Source organism: Oncorhynchus clarkii, unplaced genomic scaffold (genome assembly GCF_045791955.1).
Source record: "Oncorhynchus clarkii lewisi isolate Uvic-CL-2024 unplaced genomic scaffold, UVic_Ocla_1.0 unplaced_contig_11100_pilon_pilon, whole genome shotgun sequence".
In the NCBI taxonomy this organism is placed as follows: Eukaryota; Metazoa; Chordata; class Actinopteri; order Salmoniformes; family Salmonidae; genus Oncorhynchus; species Oncorhynchus clarkii.
In genome coordinates, this window is record NW_027260902.1 from 148,035 (window position 1) to 161,395 (window position 13,361).

At 42.9% G+C, this 13,361-nt stretch overlaps 1 protein-coding gene across 1 annotated transcript in view; it reads right to left on the minus strand.

The window, feature by feature from the left end:
- Window positions 1–13,361, minus strand: part of LOC139402161 (ubiquitin carboxyl-terminal hydrolase 36-like) — a 31,687-nt gene that overhangs the window by 10,642 nt on the left and 7,684 nt on the right. Inside the window, exons 2-12 of the mRNA XM_071146252.1 lie at window positions 9,968–10,248; window positions 9,448–9,669; window positions 8,555–8,665; window positions 2,714–2,816; window positions 2,496–2,563; window positions 2,206–2,276; window positions 1,784–1,866; window positions 1,559–1,670; window positions 1,183–1,323; window positions 910–1,010; window positions 124–253 (exon numbers count right to left, since the gene is read on the minus strand). Of these exons, the coding sequence (XP_071002353.1) occupies window positions 124–253; window positions 910–1,010; window positions 1,183–1,323; window positions 1,559–1,670; window positions 1,784–1,866; window positions 2,206–2,276; window positions 2,496–2,563; window positions 2,714–2,816; window positions 8,555–8,665; window positions 9,448–9,669; window positions 9,968–10,235 (1,410 nt within the window). The 5' untranslated portion in view covers window positions 10,236–10,248. The remainder of the gene's footprint in view (window positions 1–123; window positions 254–909; window positions 1,011–1,182; window positions 1,324–1,558; window positions 1,671–1,783; window positions 1,867–2,205; window positions 2,277–2,495; window positions 2,564–2,713; window positions 2,817–8,554; window positions 8,666–9,447; window positions 9,670–9,967; window positions 10,249–13,361) is intronic.

The following is a 13,361-nucleotide window of genomic DNA, read 5'->3' on the forward strand; positions in this document are numbered from 1 at the left end:
GTATTGTATTGATTTCCATGCAAATGGACAATAAAAGTATCACATCGAAGGCAGCAAGTCTATTCATACCGTATTGCTTTCAAACATTCTGATGACGGACCGTTCTGCCAGCCTGTCCCATACCTTGGTGACCTGCGGAGAGGACAGGGGTCTGTTGAGGTTGGTCTTCCTGAACTGCTCTGACGTCGCTACGTTCTTCCCCATTCCCTGCTTGGTGATCTGGCCATCCACGTTCTTCTTGGTCTCTGGGATCCTAATGGGCAAAGAGCAGATATGGTCAATGTGTATGGTTCCTAGCTACTACTGCAATCAGTCGCTAGTAACCATCAGACCAGCAATAGATACTTGATCTAGCTTGTCGTGTAGAACGGAACAGTTCTAACAGTTGGTAGATCATGGCGCTTGCAACACCAGGGTTGTTGGTTTGATTCCCACGGGGGACCAGCTACTGTAAGTTGCTCTAGATAAGAGCATCTGCTAAATGACTCAAAAGTAATGTAAAACGTAACAGAGTAAACTCTTAAGATAAACACTTCCAGGGCTCACTAGAAAAAAGGTCTCAATGTAAAAGGCATTTGAACTTGTCAGACATTGTATTGGACCCGGGTCTGGTAACTATATAAGGTCTCAATGTAAAAGGCATTTGAACTTGTCAGATCTGTATTGGACCCGGGTCTGATAACTATATAAGGTCTCAATGTAAAAGGTATTTGAACTTGTCAGACATCTGTATTGGACCCGGGTCTGGTAACTATATAAGGTCGCAATGTAAAAGGTATTTGAACTTGTCAGATCTGTATTGGACCCGGGTCTGATAACTATATAAAAGGTCTCAATGTAAAAGGTATTTGAACTTGTCAGACATCTGTATTGGACCCGGGTCTGGTAACTATATTGTTAACGTCTTACCTCAGGTAGAATAGAACGTAGGCTTGCTGATTCAGGACTACTTTGATGTTACTGGAATGGACCATGGAGTCATTCATCTGGTACCATTGCCCGTTGCTGGCCTGTGAAGACAACAGAAATATGAATGGGCTTTTCGAAATAAAGTGAAGGGACATGCCACAGTAGAGACTAAACACAGATTAACAGGACAACAAACATACCGTTCTGATAGAACAGTGACAGTGAAAATCCTTCTCAAATGTTCCGTCTCAGGCCTACCATCAATGTCCTTACCTTGACATAGCAGTAGTAGTGGCCAGCATGACAGCTGTACCCAGAATGCACCAGGACAGCATAGAGGCCATACATGACCGGGTCCCCTGTGCTCTGAGACATGTAGGGGCGGATGTTCAGGAACTCTGGGTAGCCAACGTCCTAACAAAAACACAGGCGAGATAAGCATCAGGGGCATGTTCAGTAGGGAGCAAATTTTTATTTATTTTTTTTAAAAATGGGGAGGAACTTCCTGAATTTTTCAAAAAAATATATATAATAATTGCAAAGTGTTTTGCAATGGTGCCCTACGGACTACGACCCAGTTAGGGTGAGAACTGTTGCGCTGAAACAGCATTTTTAAACAGAGTAATGACTATTTTTGCGAGAGGTTTACCTTGGTGATTTTTCCTCCACTGAAGTTGGCAAACCTCTTGAGAGACAGGGTCAGAACATTGGACGTTCGGTGGACTGTGAATCGCTTTGTTGCCGGAACTTTCTTCTTACACCTGATAAAGTGTAAGTGTGTTGTTTATAAAACGTCTATAACACTAATGTGGGCCTTGTGTACGTCTACAATATCAGTGTGTTAGAAGTTACATCATCATTACTCAGAACTTACTTGGCACACATGTAGGCGTTCTCTCCACTCAACACGTCGGGCTTGACAAAGAGCTCCAGGGCTCGGACGATATTTGCTGCTTGCTGAAAAGGACAGACGGAAGACCACTCAACACAGGCATGAAACCAAAAAGGAATTCAGCTGATGACTTTGGGACAGCAAACACACATCAATTAACTCTTTATTCTGGCCGAGGGATAAATCAATAGGACCACCGATCTGACAAGAATTTATAAGTACCATTCTTCCTAGGTTTCTGCCTAGGGACTTTTTCCTAGCCAATGTGCTTCTACATCTGCATTGCTTGCTCTTTGGGGTTTTAGGCTGGGTATCTGGATAAATGTGATTGATTGATTAGATCTGTGCTTGTGAAGTATTCAAGGACAGGAGGAAGATACTTTTAAAGTAAACAAGAGACTTACTCGAATCTCCACAGCAATATCCAAGTAAGGGTCGTAAGTGTCTGACACACTTTTGCAAATGGAACACTTAACTGAAAGAGAAAAATATAGAATTAATCCACTAAGGCAATTTGTCAATATGCCTTTCAAAAGTAGTTTATCGACGTAGCAGGGTTGGGATCAATTCATTTTGAATTCCAGTCAGATCAGAAAGTACAAATTACAGTTCCAAGAGAATTGGAATGTCAGTGTAGTTCCTGAATTGAAATGGAATTGACCAACTGTGCAATACAGTAGATTGAAAGCTGTACCTCGCGACCTGAGGTAACCGCCAAATATCTGATGGACCAATGTGGTGGCCTGTGTCGTCCGGTCTAACCTACGACCCAGAGAGAGAAATGCATTAAAAAAAGACAAAGAATCATCCAAAAATGACAGATTGAGGCTTTCTGAACACCCACATTCAATTCAATCCACATTTCATTGAGGTATAATTAATGTCCTTCACTCGATGACTTGACAAACTTACTTGGGGTAGCTGTTCAGACAGGCTTTCTGCATGGCATCGATGGTGTAGCGTAAGAATTCATGGGCGTCTTCCTGGCTACCGAACCGAAAGTGCCTGGCAATTTCTGCAAGAACAAAAAAGAAACACCTTGTTAGATTAATACCAAAAGCTTCAACTCCATCCCTTATGGCTTAATGGGAAACTATCTAGAGCACACAAACCCAGCATGCCCAACCCAACCTTCTTCCTGTGTTTTTGTCTCCGATGTGGGTTGGACGTTGTTTGTAACTAATGGGCTGTGAGGTGAAAATACATTACTGTCCTCAGTGGGGGAAATGACCTGTCCATTATCAGCAGGCATACAGCATGAGACCACTCTGAGGCATTAAGCCATTCAAATGGGTATCATCATTTTAAATGGAGGGAGAAACAGAGACCTAAACACACTCCACAACCTGCTAGTCTCCTCTTAAAGGAAAGGTTCATCCATTTTAAATGGAGGGAGAAACAGAGACCTAAACACACTCCACAACCTGCTAGTGTCCTCTTAAAAGGGAAGGTTCATCCATTTTGAATGTTCTATTGTTTTCGTGCATCTCTGAGTGATGTTCTATCAATTCCCCTGGTCATTTCATGTGTATCTGCGTTATTGGAATTTAAGCAGGCAGAAATCCAGCCTGTATGATGTAGCACTGTGATGAAGTAGCTCTCACTACACTGGAAGTTATTAGGAATAGGACTTCAAGATGATCAAACATGTCAGATTTCAATACTGGCCAATGTCGTAACTCAAGAGGATGTCTTCTCTGGAATGAGCCATTAATCATATTTTTGTGATATTCCTACCTGGAGAAATGTGTAATTTCATGTAGGATCTAGCGCACGTCATAATAGTCTGCCTCTTTAGTCCAGAGTGCATGGTGCCGGCGTCAGAGATATTATACAAAGGAGATAGGAATCCAATGAAAGACGGAATATATATATATAAAACCCCACCCAGCAGACATGTTCACGATGTCATGCTGCGTCACGTGGTTGCTAAGCTAATCGTCACGCAATCCCTTCTCAAAGTCAGTGTAAATGTCGAGAAACGTGCCTTTTTTCCTCCAAACTACATAACGCCATGATTCAAAAGCTATACAATATTACAAATAGCAAGTTAATCTTACGTCTAGGAAAAGATTTGCAATGTAGTTCTTGTTGACAAATTTGTGCTAATGTTGGGTTGCGCCCTATAGACTCCCCTTCACTCCTTGGAGAACGCAGCTTGTCCCAGAATAGCCCAGAATGCACCGTGCTTGACATGCTTCAGCAACATTTCCCATCTCCTTAAAAGTATATACGTCGTTGCAAATGTCAGACTCCACTCTGAGGCACATTGATGTGCAGGTTAAATGGATAATGGAGTTTAAGGCGATTTTACAGCTAACTAGCTACGTGACATGCTGATATTGTCGTTGGTATTATTGTGTGTAGCTACGTTTGTTTGCTAGCTAGCTAGCCCATAGAGAGAATCGCGGATTTTGTATTCAACTGCAATAGATATCCAAAAGGACTTTCCATGTTGCTATCAACCTTCTTATAAACGCCAAAATGAAACATTTGTTCAAAGAATTGTTCTCAGTGTTATTTAACACTGTATATTAAAGGAATGAGTGTTTTTTCCTTTAACAGGAGGGAGAACCAGTCTACAGTCTCCTCTTAACAGATAGAGGGGGAAGGAGACACCACAAACAAGAGTGAAAAGGAGGAAATGGTGGGTGTGAGGAGAGCAAGAGGCTGACTGGTGAGAGGGAGCGAAAGAGGCGAGGGAGAGAACGTCTGAAATCTTATAGCCAGGAGACAGAGGAAGCTAAAGGAAAATCAACCATCTCAGCAGAGCAGACTGTTGATAAATTGTAAGCATTTCTGTGGGTTTGTGCTAATGCTGCTACCCTGCTACTCCTAGCCTGCAGTCACAAGGAGACAGAGAGGGCATCGTAGAGAGAGAGCACCGGATGGGGGGAGAGGGTATTGCAGCAATTGGGAAGGAAAAATTCAGGACGTAAGAAGACGCGGACAGTACCAAGAGAACAGAAAGGTGATCCCTGGGGACAACGCCTCTCTGACACAGGCCCATCGCAGGGCTGTTCAATGTCACTCCAAGGGGGCCAAAACACTTCTAGTTTTCATCCTCTCCTAATATGGGAGGAATTCAGAAATGATACACAAGGTAGGAACAAAACCCGGAAGTGTTTTTGCCTTCCAGGAGCGGAATAGCCCTTCACTAGAGGACTCTACTACTGAACACACCATAAGGTATCCACAGTAAGGTGCCGGAAGAACACACTCCAAGTCTCCGCAAACTTAAACCAATAAAGAAGATCAGTCATTTCCTGTGCCAAACTTAGATTATATTACTGACATTAGCAGTGATCCGAGCATGTGTGGCTTCAGATCAGGCTGAACTCACGATCCCTTCCCCCTCTATATAACAGTGTGGTGGTTGTACCATCCCTCCCTCTCTCTACATAACAGTGTGGTGGTTGTACCATCCCTCCTCCCCTCTCTCTATATAACAGTGTGGTGGTTGTACCATCCCTCCCCTCTCTCTATATAACAGTATGGTGGTTGTACCATCCCTCCCCTCTATATATAACAGTGTGGTGGTTGTACCATCCCTCCTCCCCTCTCTATATAACAGTGTGGTGGTTGTACCATCCCTCCCCTCTCTATATAACAGTGTGGTGGTTGTACCATCCCTCTCCTCTCTCTCTATATAACAGTGTGGTGGTTGTACCATCCCTCTCCTCTCTCTCTATATAACAGTGTGGTGGTTGTACCATCCCTCCCCTCTCTCTATATAACAGTGTGGTGGTTGTACCATCCCTCCCCTCTCTCTCTATATAACAGTGTGGTGGTTGTACCATCCCTCCCCTCTCTATATAACAGTGTGGTGGTTGTACCATCCCCCCCCTCTCTATATAACAGTGTGGTGGTTGTACCATCCCCCCCCTCTCTATATAACAGTGTGGTGGTTGTACCATCCCTCCCCTCTCTCTATATAACAGTGTGGTGTTTGTACCATCCCTCCTCCCCTCTCTATATAACAGTGTGGTGTTTGTACCATCCCTCCTCCCCTCTATATATAACAGTCACAGCCTCACTAAGGCACTGCAGTCACAGTGACACTTCCAACCAGCGTTATATCATCACCTTATGCATACTGCTACCGAGTCTCCAGGGTGTTCTCTGGCACAATGCACCATCTACGGGACGATTATATATTATAATCGATGTATGGGTAAATAACAAGTGAAAAACACGCAGTACATAATACTAAATCAGATTTCTTTGGTTCTCATTTCATTAGCTAGGTTTCCATCCAACTAGTGAGATTCTTACGCAACAATAAAAATCTGCATATAAACAAAATGCTGCACTACATCACCAAAGATGTTTCCATCAAATGTACTTGTTGTGGATAAAAGGCTGTGCGTGGTGACGTAGTGCAACATTTCCACAGACAGTTAAAGGAGAAGTTTACATAAACTGAGTTTAAATGTATTTGGCTAAGGTGTTTCACAATTCCTGACAGGGAATTTTTTACTAGGATTAAATGTCTTCAGTCAGTTAGGATCACCACTCTACTTTAAGAATGTGAAATGTTAAAAAAAAAAAATAGGTGAGAATGATATATTTCAGCCTTCATTTCTTTCATCACATTCCCAGTGGGTCAGAAGTTTACATACAATCAATTAGTATTTGGTAGCATTGCCTTTAAATTGTTTAACTTTAGTCTAACGTTTTGGGTAGCCTTCCACAAGCTAGCCTTCCCACAATAAGTTAGGAGTAATGGGCCAAAATTCAACTGACAGTAACTGAGTCAGGTTTGTAAGCCTCCTTGCTCGCACATGCTTTTTCAGTTCTGCCCACACATTTTCTATAGGATTGAGGTCAGGGCTTTGTGATGGTCACTCCAATACCTTGACTTTGTTGTCCTTAAGCCATTTTGCCACAACTTTGTAAGTATACTTGGGGTCATTGTCCATTTGGAAGACCCATTTGCGGTCAAGCTTTAACTGATGTCTTGAGATGTTGCTTTATTTTATGCACAATTTTCCTGCCTCATGATGCCATCTATTTTGTGAAGTGCACCAGACCCTCCTGCAGCAAAGCACCCCCACAGCATGATGCTGCCACCCCCGTGTTTCACGGTTGGGATGGTGTTCAGCTTGCAAGCATCCCCCTTTTTCCTCCAACGATGGTCATTATGGCAAAACAGTTATATTCTTGTGTCATCAGACCAGAGGACATTTCTCCAAAAAGTACAATCTTTGTCCCCATGTGCGGTTGCAAACCGTAGTCTGGCTTTTTTAATGGCGGTTTTGGAGCAGTGGCTTCTTCCTTGCTGAGCGGCCTTTCAGGTTATGTCGATATAGGACTTGATTTACTGTGGATATAGATATTTTTGTACCCATTTCCTCCAGCATCTACACAAGGTCCTTTGCTGTTGTTCTGGGATTGATTCACACCTTTCTCACCAAATTACGTTCATCACTAGGAGACAGAACGCCTCTCCTTCCTTAGCGGTATGACAGCTGCGTGGTCCCATGGTGTTCATACTTGCGTACTATTGTTTGTACAGATGAATGTGGTACCTTCAGGCATTTGGAAACTGCTCCCAAAGATGAATCAATATATTTTTCTGAAGTCTTGGCTGATTTCTTTTGATTTTCCCATGATGTCAAGCAAAGAGGCATTACGTTTGAAGGTAGGCCTTGAAATACATCCACAGGTACACCTCCAATTGACTCAAATGATGTCAATTAGCCTATCAGAAGCTTCTAAAGCCATGACATAATTTTCTGGAATTCTCCAAGCTGTTTAAATCACAGTCAACTTAGTGTATGTAAACTTCTAACACACTGGAATTGTGATACTTTGAATTATAAGTTAAATAATCTGTCTGTAAACAATTGTTGGAAAAATGACTTGTGTCATGCAAAGTAGATGTCCTAACAGACTTGCTAAAACTATAGTTTGTTAACAAGAAATTTGTGGAGTGGTTGAAAAAGGAGTTAATGACTCCAACCTAAGTGTATGTAAACTTCCAACTTCAACTGTACCAAATAAATACGAGTTAAATGGGTTTCCAACGCATATTTCACTCTACTGACAATTGTCACTAAAGATACATATACACATACTGAAGTGAGCCCACTCTGGTCTTGGCACATGAGCACTAGACAACAGCTCACAGTCATAGATACAGTGAGGGTATAGCCTACATGATGATTATTATGACTAGAGAGAGATCATTTTTAATTGTCTAACGGCAGTCAAACATCGATCATGACCAGAAAAAGACCCTGGATATTTGTTGGAAAGGAGGATCAAGTTCAACACCTTGTACTTTCACCACCCTGTGAAGTTCATCACTTATTTCATCTGTAGTAAACTACGGTTTCCTGAGTCGTAGTGGGAAGACTACACAACATGTCATCATGTGACTCCAATATGATGTTATTATAGCAATATTGGCACATAAAAGCATTTCCATTACTCACATAATTCATCTTAGACATAAAACCATTCCCACCGTGTCTAGCGTATTTTGTTTAGTGACATTTGCTGTTTCCATCTGGCCCGTTGGGACATTTGTTCCCCCCCGACGTACTTTAATCTCAAAAGGGACGGATGGAAACCTGGTTAGTGTTTCTGAAACTAAACTGAAATCAAGAATATAACAGCCAATCAATATCATGTACCTTGCAGGACAACAAAAACTGCAATGCTGCTAGAAACAAGCTTCCACTACAACTCTGAAAAACCAACGCCAACTCAAGATGGAAACAGCTAAACAAGAAGCACACTACTTACTTTTTAGGTCTCGGATGAAGGAGACAGGCTTGATGGCATTTCCTGTGTTGGCAAAGGCTTGGATGATGTGGTTCTGCATTATACAAATCATACAGAAACCCGACTGGTGACCTGAAATGCACAGGAATAGAATAATGAGGTGAAGTCACCGTCATTACCCCCACCAGACTGGCCAAGTCACCGTCATTACCCCCACCAGACTGGCCAAGTCACCGTCATTACCCCCACCAGACTGGCCAAGTCACCGTCATTACCCCCACCAGACTGGCCAAGTCACCGTCATTACCCCCACCAGACTGGCCAAGTCACCATCATTACCCCCACCAGACTGGCCAAGTCACCGTCATTACCCCCACCAGACTGGCCAAGTCACCGTCATTACCCCCAACAGACTGGCCAAGTCACCGTCATTACCCCAACAGACTGGCCAAGTCAAGTTACCGTCATTACACCAACAAACTGAGGAAGTCATTTGACTTCCAGCACAACAGTTTTCTTAAACATATGTTCGTTGCTTATTGTGTGTGTCAGATGTTGGCTGTTTGGCTTATGACATAATATGAATCAATTTCTTATATTGTGAATGCACACAAACCCATTGTTTTTAAGCAAACAATATGCTTTTAGAAACATTTCAGTTGAATGCATTCAGTTGTACAACTGACTAGTCATCCCCTTTTACTCATGGGAGTAGAGCTGTTGGACATGTGCCCCTTCCCATCCAACCTTTGGGGTCATTTCTAGACAATATGTTTGTCCATTTAGGGGACCTGTTTAGTCTCAAAAACTAGAAGCAAAAGATTTGTATTGACCCATTTAATGTTTTTGCACTACAACGCCTATATTGTGCCATTCAAAAAGGTATGTAACCAGAGGTCAACTGAACTACTCACAGGCACGACTGTGCTCCTTGGAGAGGAGATAGTTTGCCAGGGGCGGTGTGTAGGTGAGACACTGCACAGTGGAGTTAAGGAAGCAGGTGTTGCCCAGGTTGTGGAGGCCGGCTCCCACCCGGTAGACACGCTCCCAGCGCATGGAGAGTCTGTTCCCAGGGAAGAGCATCTTCTGCGGGGCGGGGATCCCATCACTCTGGCCCCCACACTGGTTGTCTGAAACTGGTGGATGGAGGAGTGAGATTAATTACAGAAATTGCATGGATAATTCAGAAAAGCCATTGAGAATAGTTCAGCAGACAAACTCAACAATTCAGCCAAACTCGATCACGTCGCCAAAAACCCAGTAGAGAGAAACACTCATGGTGAATTGAGCTGTTCTTCAATACCACCAAAAAGGTTAAGACAGTGGGGGTGATTAAGAATAGCGACGTGTGTTAATTCTGTGGCAGTGAAAACTAGATTTAACAAACCTCTTGAATGGCTCAGAGAGGGTACATTTCTCAGTCAACGGCCTTACCTTGCCTCTTGATCTGAGCGGGCTCTGTGCTGGCCCTCTGACCCGACGTGGCCCCCTCACTGCCGCGGGGGTTGAGGATCACATATTTGGTCTTGAGACTGTCCAGCTGATAGGAGAAGCCTTTGCTGGCCGGCTCAAACTCAATCTTCTGCAGCAGGACCTTCTTGGCCGAGGAGGCCAGCAGCTTATTGAGGTCACTATCGTCACCCGCCGAGGAGTCCTTCCGGCCGGGCTTCAGGGCCTCCTTGAGCTTGTCCACTATAGGCATCGTTTGAGCATCACTGTGGATGAGACAGAGGGTGGGATTCAGGAATCACCTTTGCTTACATGTACCAAGGAATTTGACCTGGTGAAATGGTACTGACAAGTAGAACACAGAAAAACGTATGAAGACATAATCCACACAAGCCTACAGTATAGATAAAACAAAATCAGAACAATTACACACAATAAGGCCAGTTTGAGACTAGTCAATTAAATCACATAGGAACAAACACTGAATTCCACAGTGTATATTGATGTTTTTCAGCATGCCTAGGAATAAAAGTCATGATACCATAACAATAATACACCTGGGAAATCTTACTGAGCAGCAATTGGTCTCAACCTTGTGTAGCACATCCACAAGAGCCAGTCCACAGTACAGCACTGCAGTGTCATCGTTCCCTCAGAGAGAGAGGCTACTGTAGCAGTGAATGTCTATTTCCTGTCAGTGATTCCTAAACTGGCAACCCAGACTGTAAACCCGGACTGTAAACTGGCAACCAGAATGTAAACCCGGACTGTAAACTGGCAACCCGGGCTGTAAGCATGGAACTAGTGCTTTTCGGCCAGAGAGTGGCATATTATGTGAGCAGCAGCATATTATGGCAAGAGGACTGAGTATCTGAGGAGTCAGGCTGGGACTTGGCAGCCGTCTCGGTTGTTATGCAAGATAGTGGAGGCGGGCATCATGTGTGTGTTCATGCTCGTGCATGTGTGTGTAGTGGGGAGAGAGACTCGACACAAGCACAACTGCTGTCTACCAGGTCATATACTCATGTTTGGTCTATTCCTACATCAATCAAGACATCGCCATACCAACCAGCAACCACCCAACAGTCCACTGTCACAACAAAGGAAAGACTGGTGTGGTAACAGTCATGCTGTTTGTTACATGTCCTCAGAATGCCTTCAGTTATTCCAAGTGCAATCTGTGTTCTATATGTTTTATTCATTCAGTTGTAACCATTGATTCTTTTTTCACCTCAGGGCCCAATTTCATAAAGCGTTAGAGAAGGAGTGTTGATCTCAAATAAGTTTGCCTTTCAGATATTCTAGTGAATATGAATACATAGACAGATGGAAGCTGATCCTAGATCAGCACTCTTAGTCAGATGTTTCTGAATACAGGCCAGGTTGGTTATGCTCTAAGAAGAGCTACAGAATTGGTTGTAAAAGACAGGCTATACTGCACATCACTTCTGTACTTAATATGGGACTGAGTAGTGAAATAGGCTAGATACTGGTCCTCTGTAGCTCAGTTGGTAATGCATGGCTCTTAAAAACGCCAGGATAGTGGGGTCGACTACCAGGAGAAAAATCTACACACGGATGGCTAAGTTGCTTTGGATAAAAGAAGTCTATGGCATATCTCATATCTATACCTACTGTCATACAGTGGGGCAGAAAAGTATTTAGTCAGCCACCAATAGTGCAAGTTCTCCCACTTAAAAAGATGAGGCCTGTAATCATAGGTACACTTCAACTATGAGACAAAATTAGAGAAAAAAAATCCAGAAAATCACATTGTAGGATTTTTTATGAATTTATTTGCAAATTATGGTGGAAAATAAACTTTTGTTATTGACCAAATACTTATCTCAATACTTTGTTATATACCCTTTGTTGGCAATGACAGAGGTCAAACGTTTTCTGTAAGTCTTCACAAGATTTTCACACACTGTTGCTGGTATTTTGGCCCATCTCACGATACATGGCCCCATTCATTCTTTCCTTTACGCGGATCAGTCGTCCTGGTCCCTTTGCAGAAAAACAGCCCCAAAGCATGATGTTTCCACCCCCATGCTTCACAGTAGGTATGGTGTTCTTTGGATGCAACTCAGCATTCTTTGTCCTCCAAATACGACGAGTTGAGTTTTTACCAAAAAGTTATATTTTGGTTTCATCTGACCATATGACATTCTCCCAATCTTCTTCTGGATCATCCAAATGCTCTCTAGCAAACTTCAGACGGGCCTGGACATGTACTGGCTTAAGCAGGGGGACACGTCTGGCACTGCAGGATTTGAGTCCCTGGCGGCGTAGTGTGTTGGTAGGCTTTGTTACTTTGGTCCCAGCTCTCTGCAGGTCATTAACCAGGTCCCCCCCGTGTGGTTCTGGGATTTTTGCTCACTGTTCTTGTGATCATTTTGACCCCACGGGGTGAGATCTTGCGTGGAGCCCCAGATCGAGGGAGATTATCAGTGGTCTTGTATGTCTTCCATTTCCTAATAATTGCTACCACAGTTGATTTCTTCAAACCAAGCTGCTTACCTATTGCAGATCCAGTCTTCCCAGCCTGGTGCTTCTGGTGTCCTTTGACAGCTCTTTGGTCTTGGCCATAGTGGAGTTTGGAGTGTGACTGTTTGAGGTTGTGGACAGGTGTCTTTTATACTGACAAGTTCAAACAGGTGCCATTAATACAGGTAACGAGTGGAGGACAGAGGAGCCTCCTTAAGAAGAAATTACAGGTCTGTGAGAGCCAGAAATCTTACTTGTTTGTAGGTGACCAAATACTTATTTTCCACCATAACTTGCAAATAAATTCATAAAAAATCCTACAATGTGATTTTCTGGATTTTTTTTTCTCTAATTTTGTCTGTCATAGTTGAAGTGTACCTGTGATGAAAATTACAGGCCTCTCATATTTTTAAGTGGGAGAACTTGCACAATTGGTGGCTGACTAAATATTTTTTTGCCCCACTAACCTAGTGGTTAGAGCGTTGGGCCAGTAACCGAAAGGTTGCTGGATTGAATCCTCGAGCTGACAGGGTAAAAAAATTAATAATATTCTGCCGTTCTACTCCTGAGCAAGGCAGTTAACCCACTGTTCCCCAGTAGGCCGTAATTGTAAATAATAATTTGTTCTGACTTGCCTAGTGAAATAAAGATTAATATAAATAAATACATGTTTTTTAAGTCTACTCCAAATTGGCTAGCTGGAATAGTCAGCATGAGAATGATTGAATAGGCTACATTCCATTAACCTCTTTGATCTCTAGGGGCGCTATTTCATTTTTGGATAAAAAACGTTCCCGTTTTAAGCGCAATATTTTGTCACGAAAAGATGCTCGACTATGCATATTCTTGACAGTTTTTGAAAGAAAACACTCTGAAGTTTCAGAATCTGCAA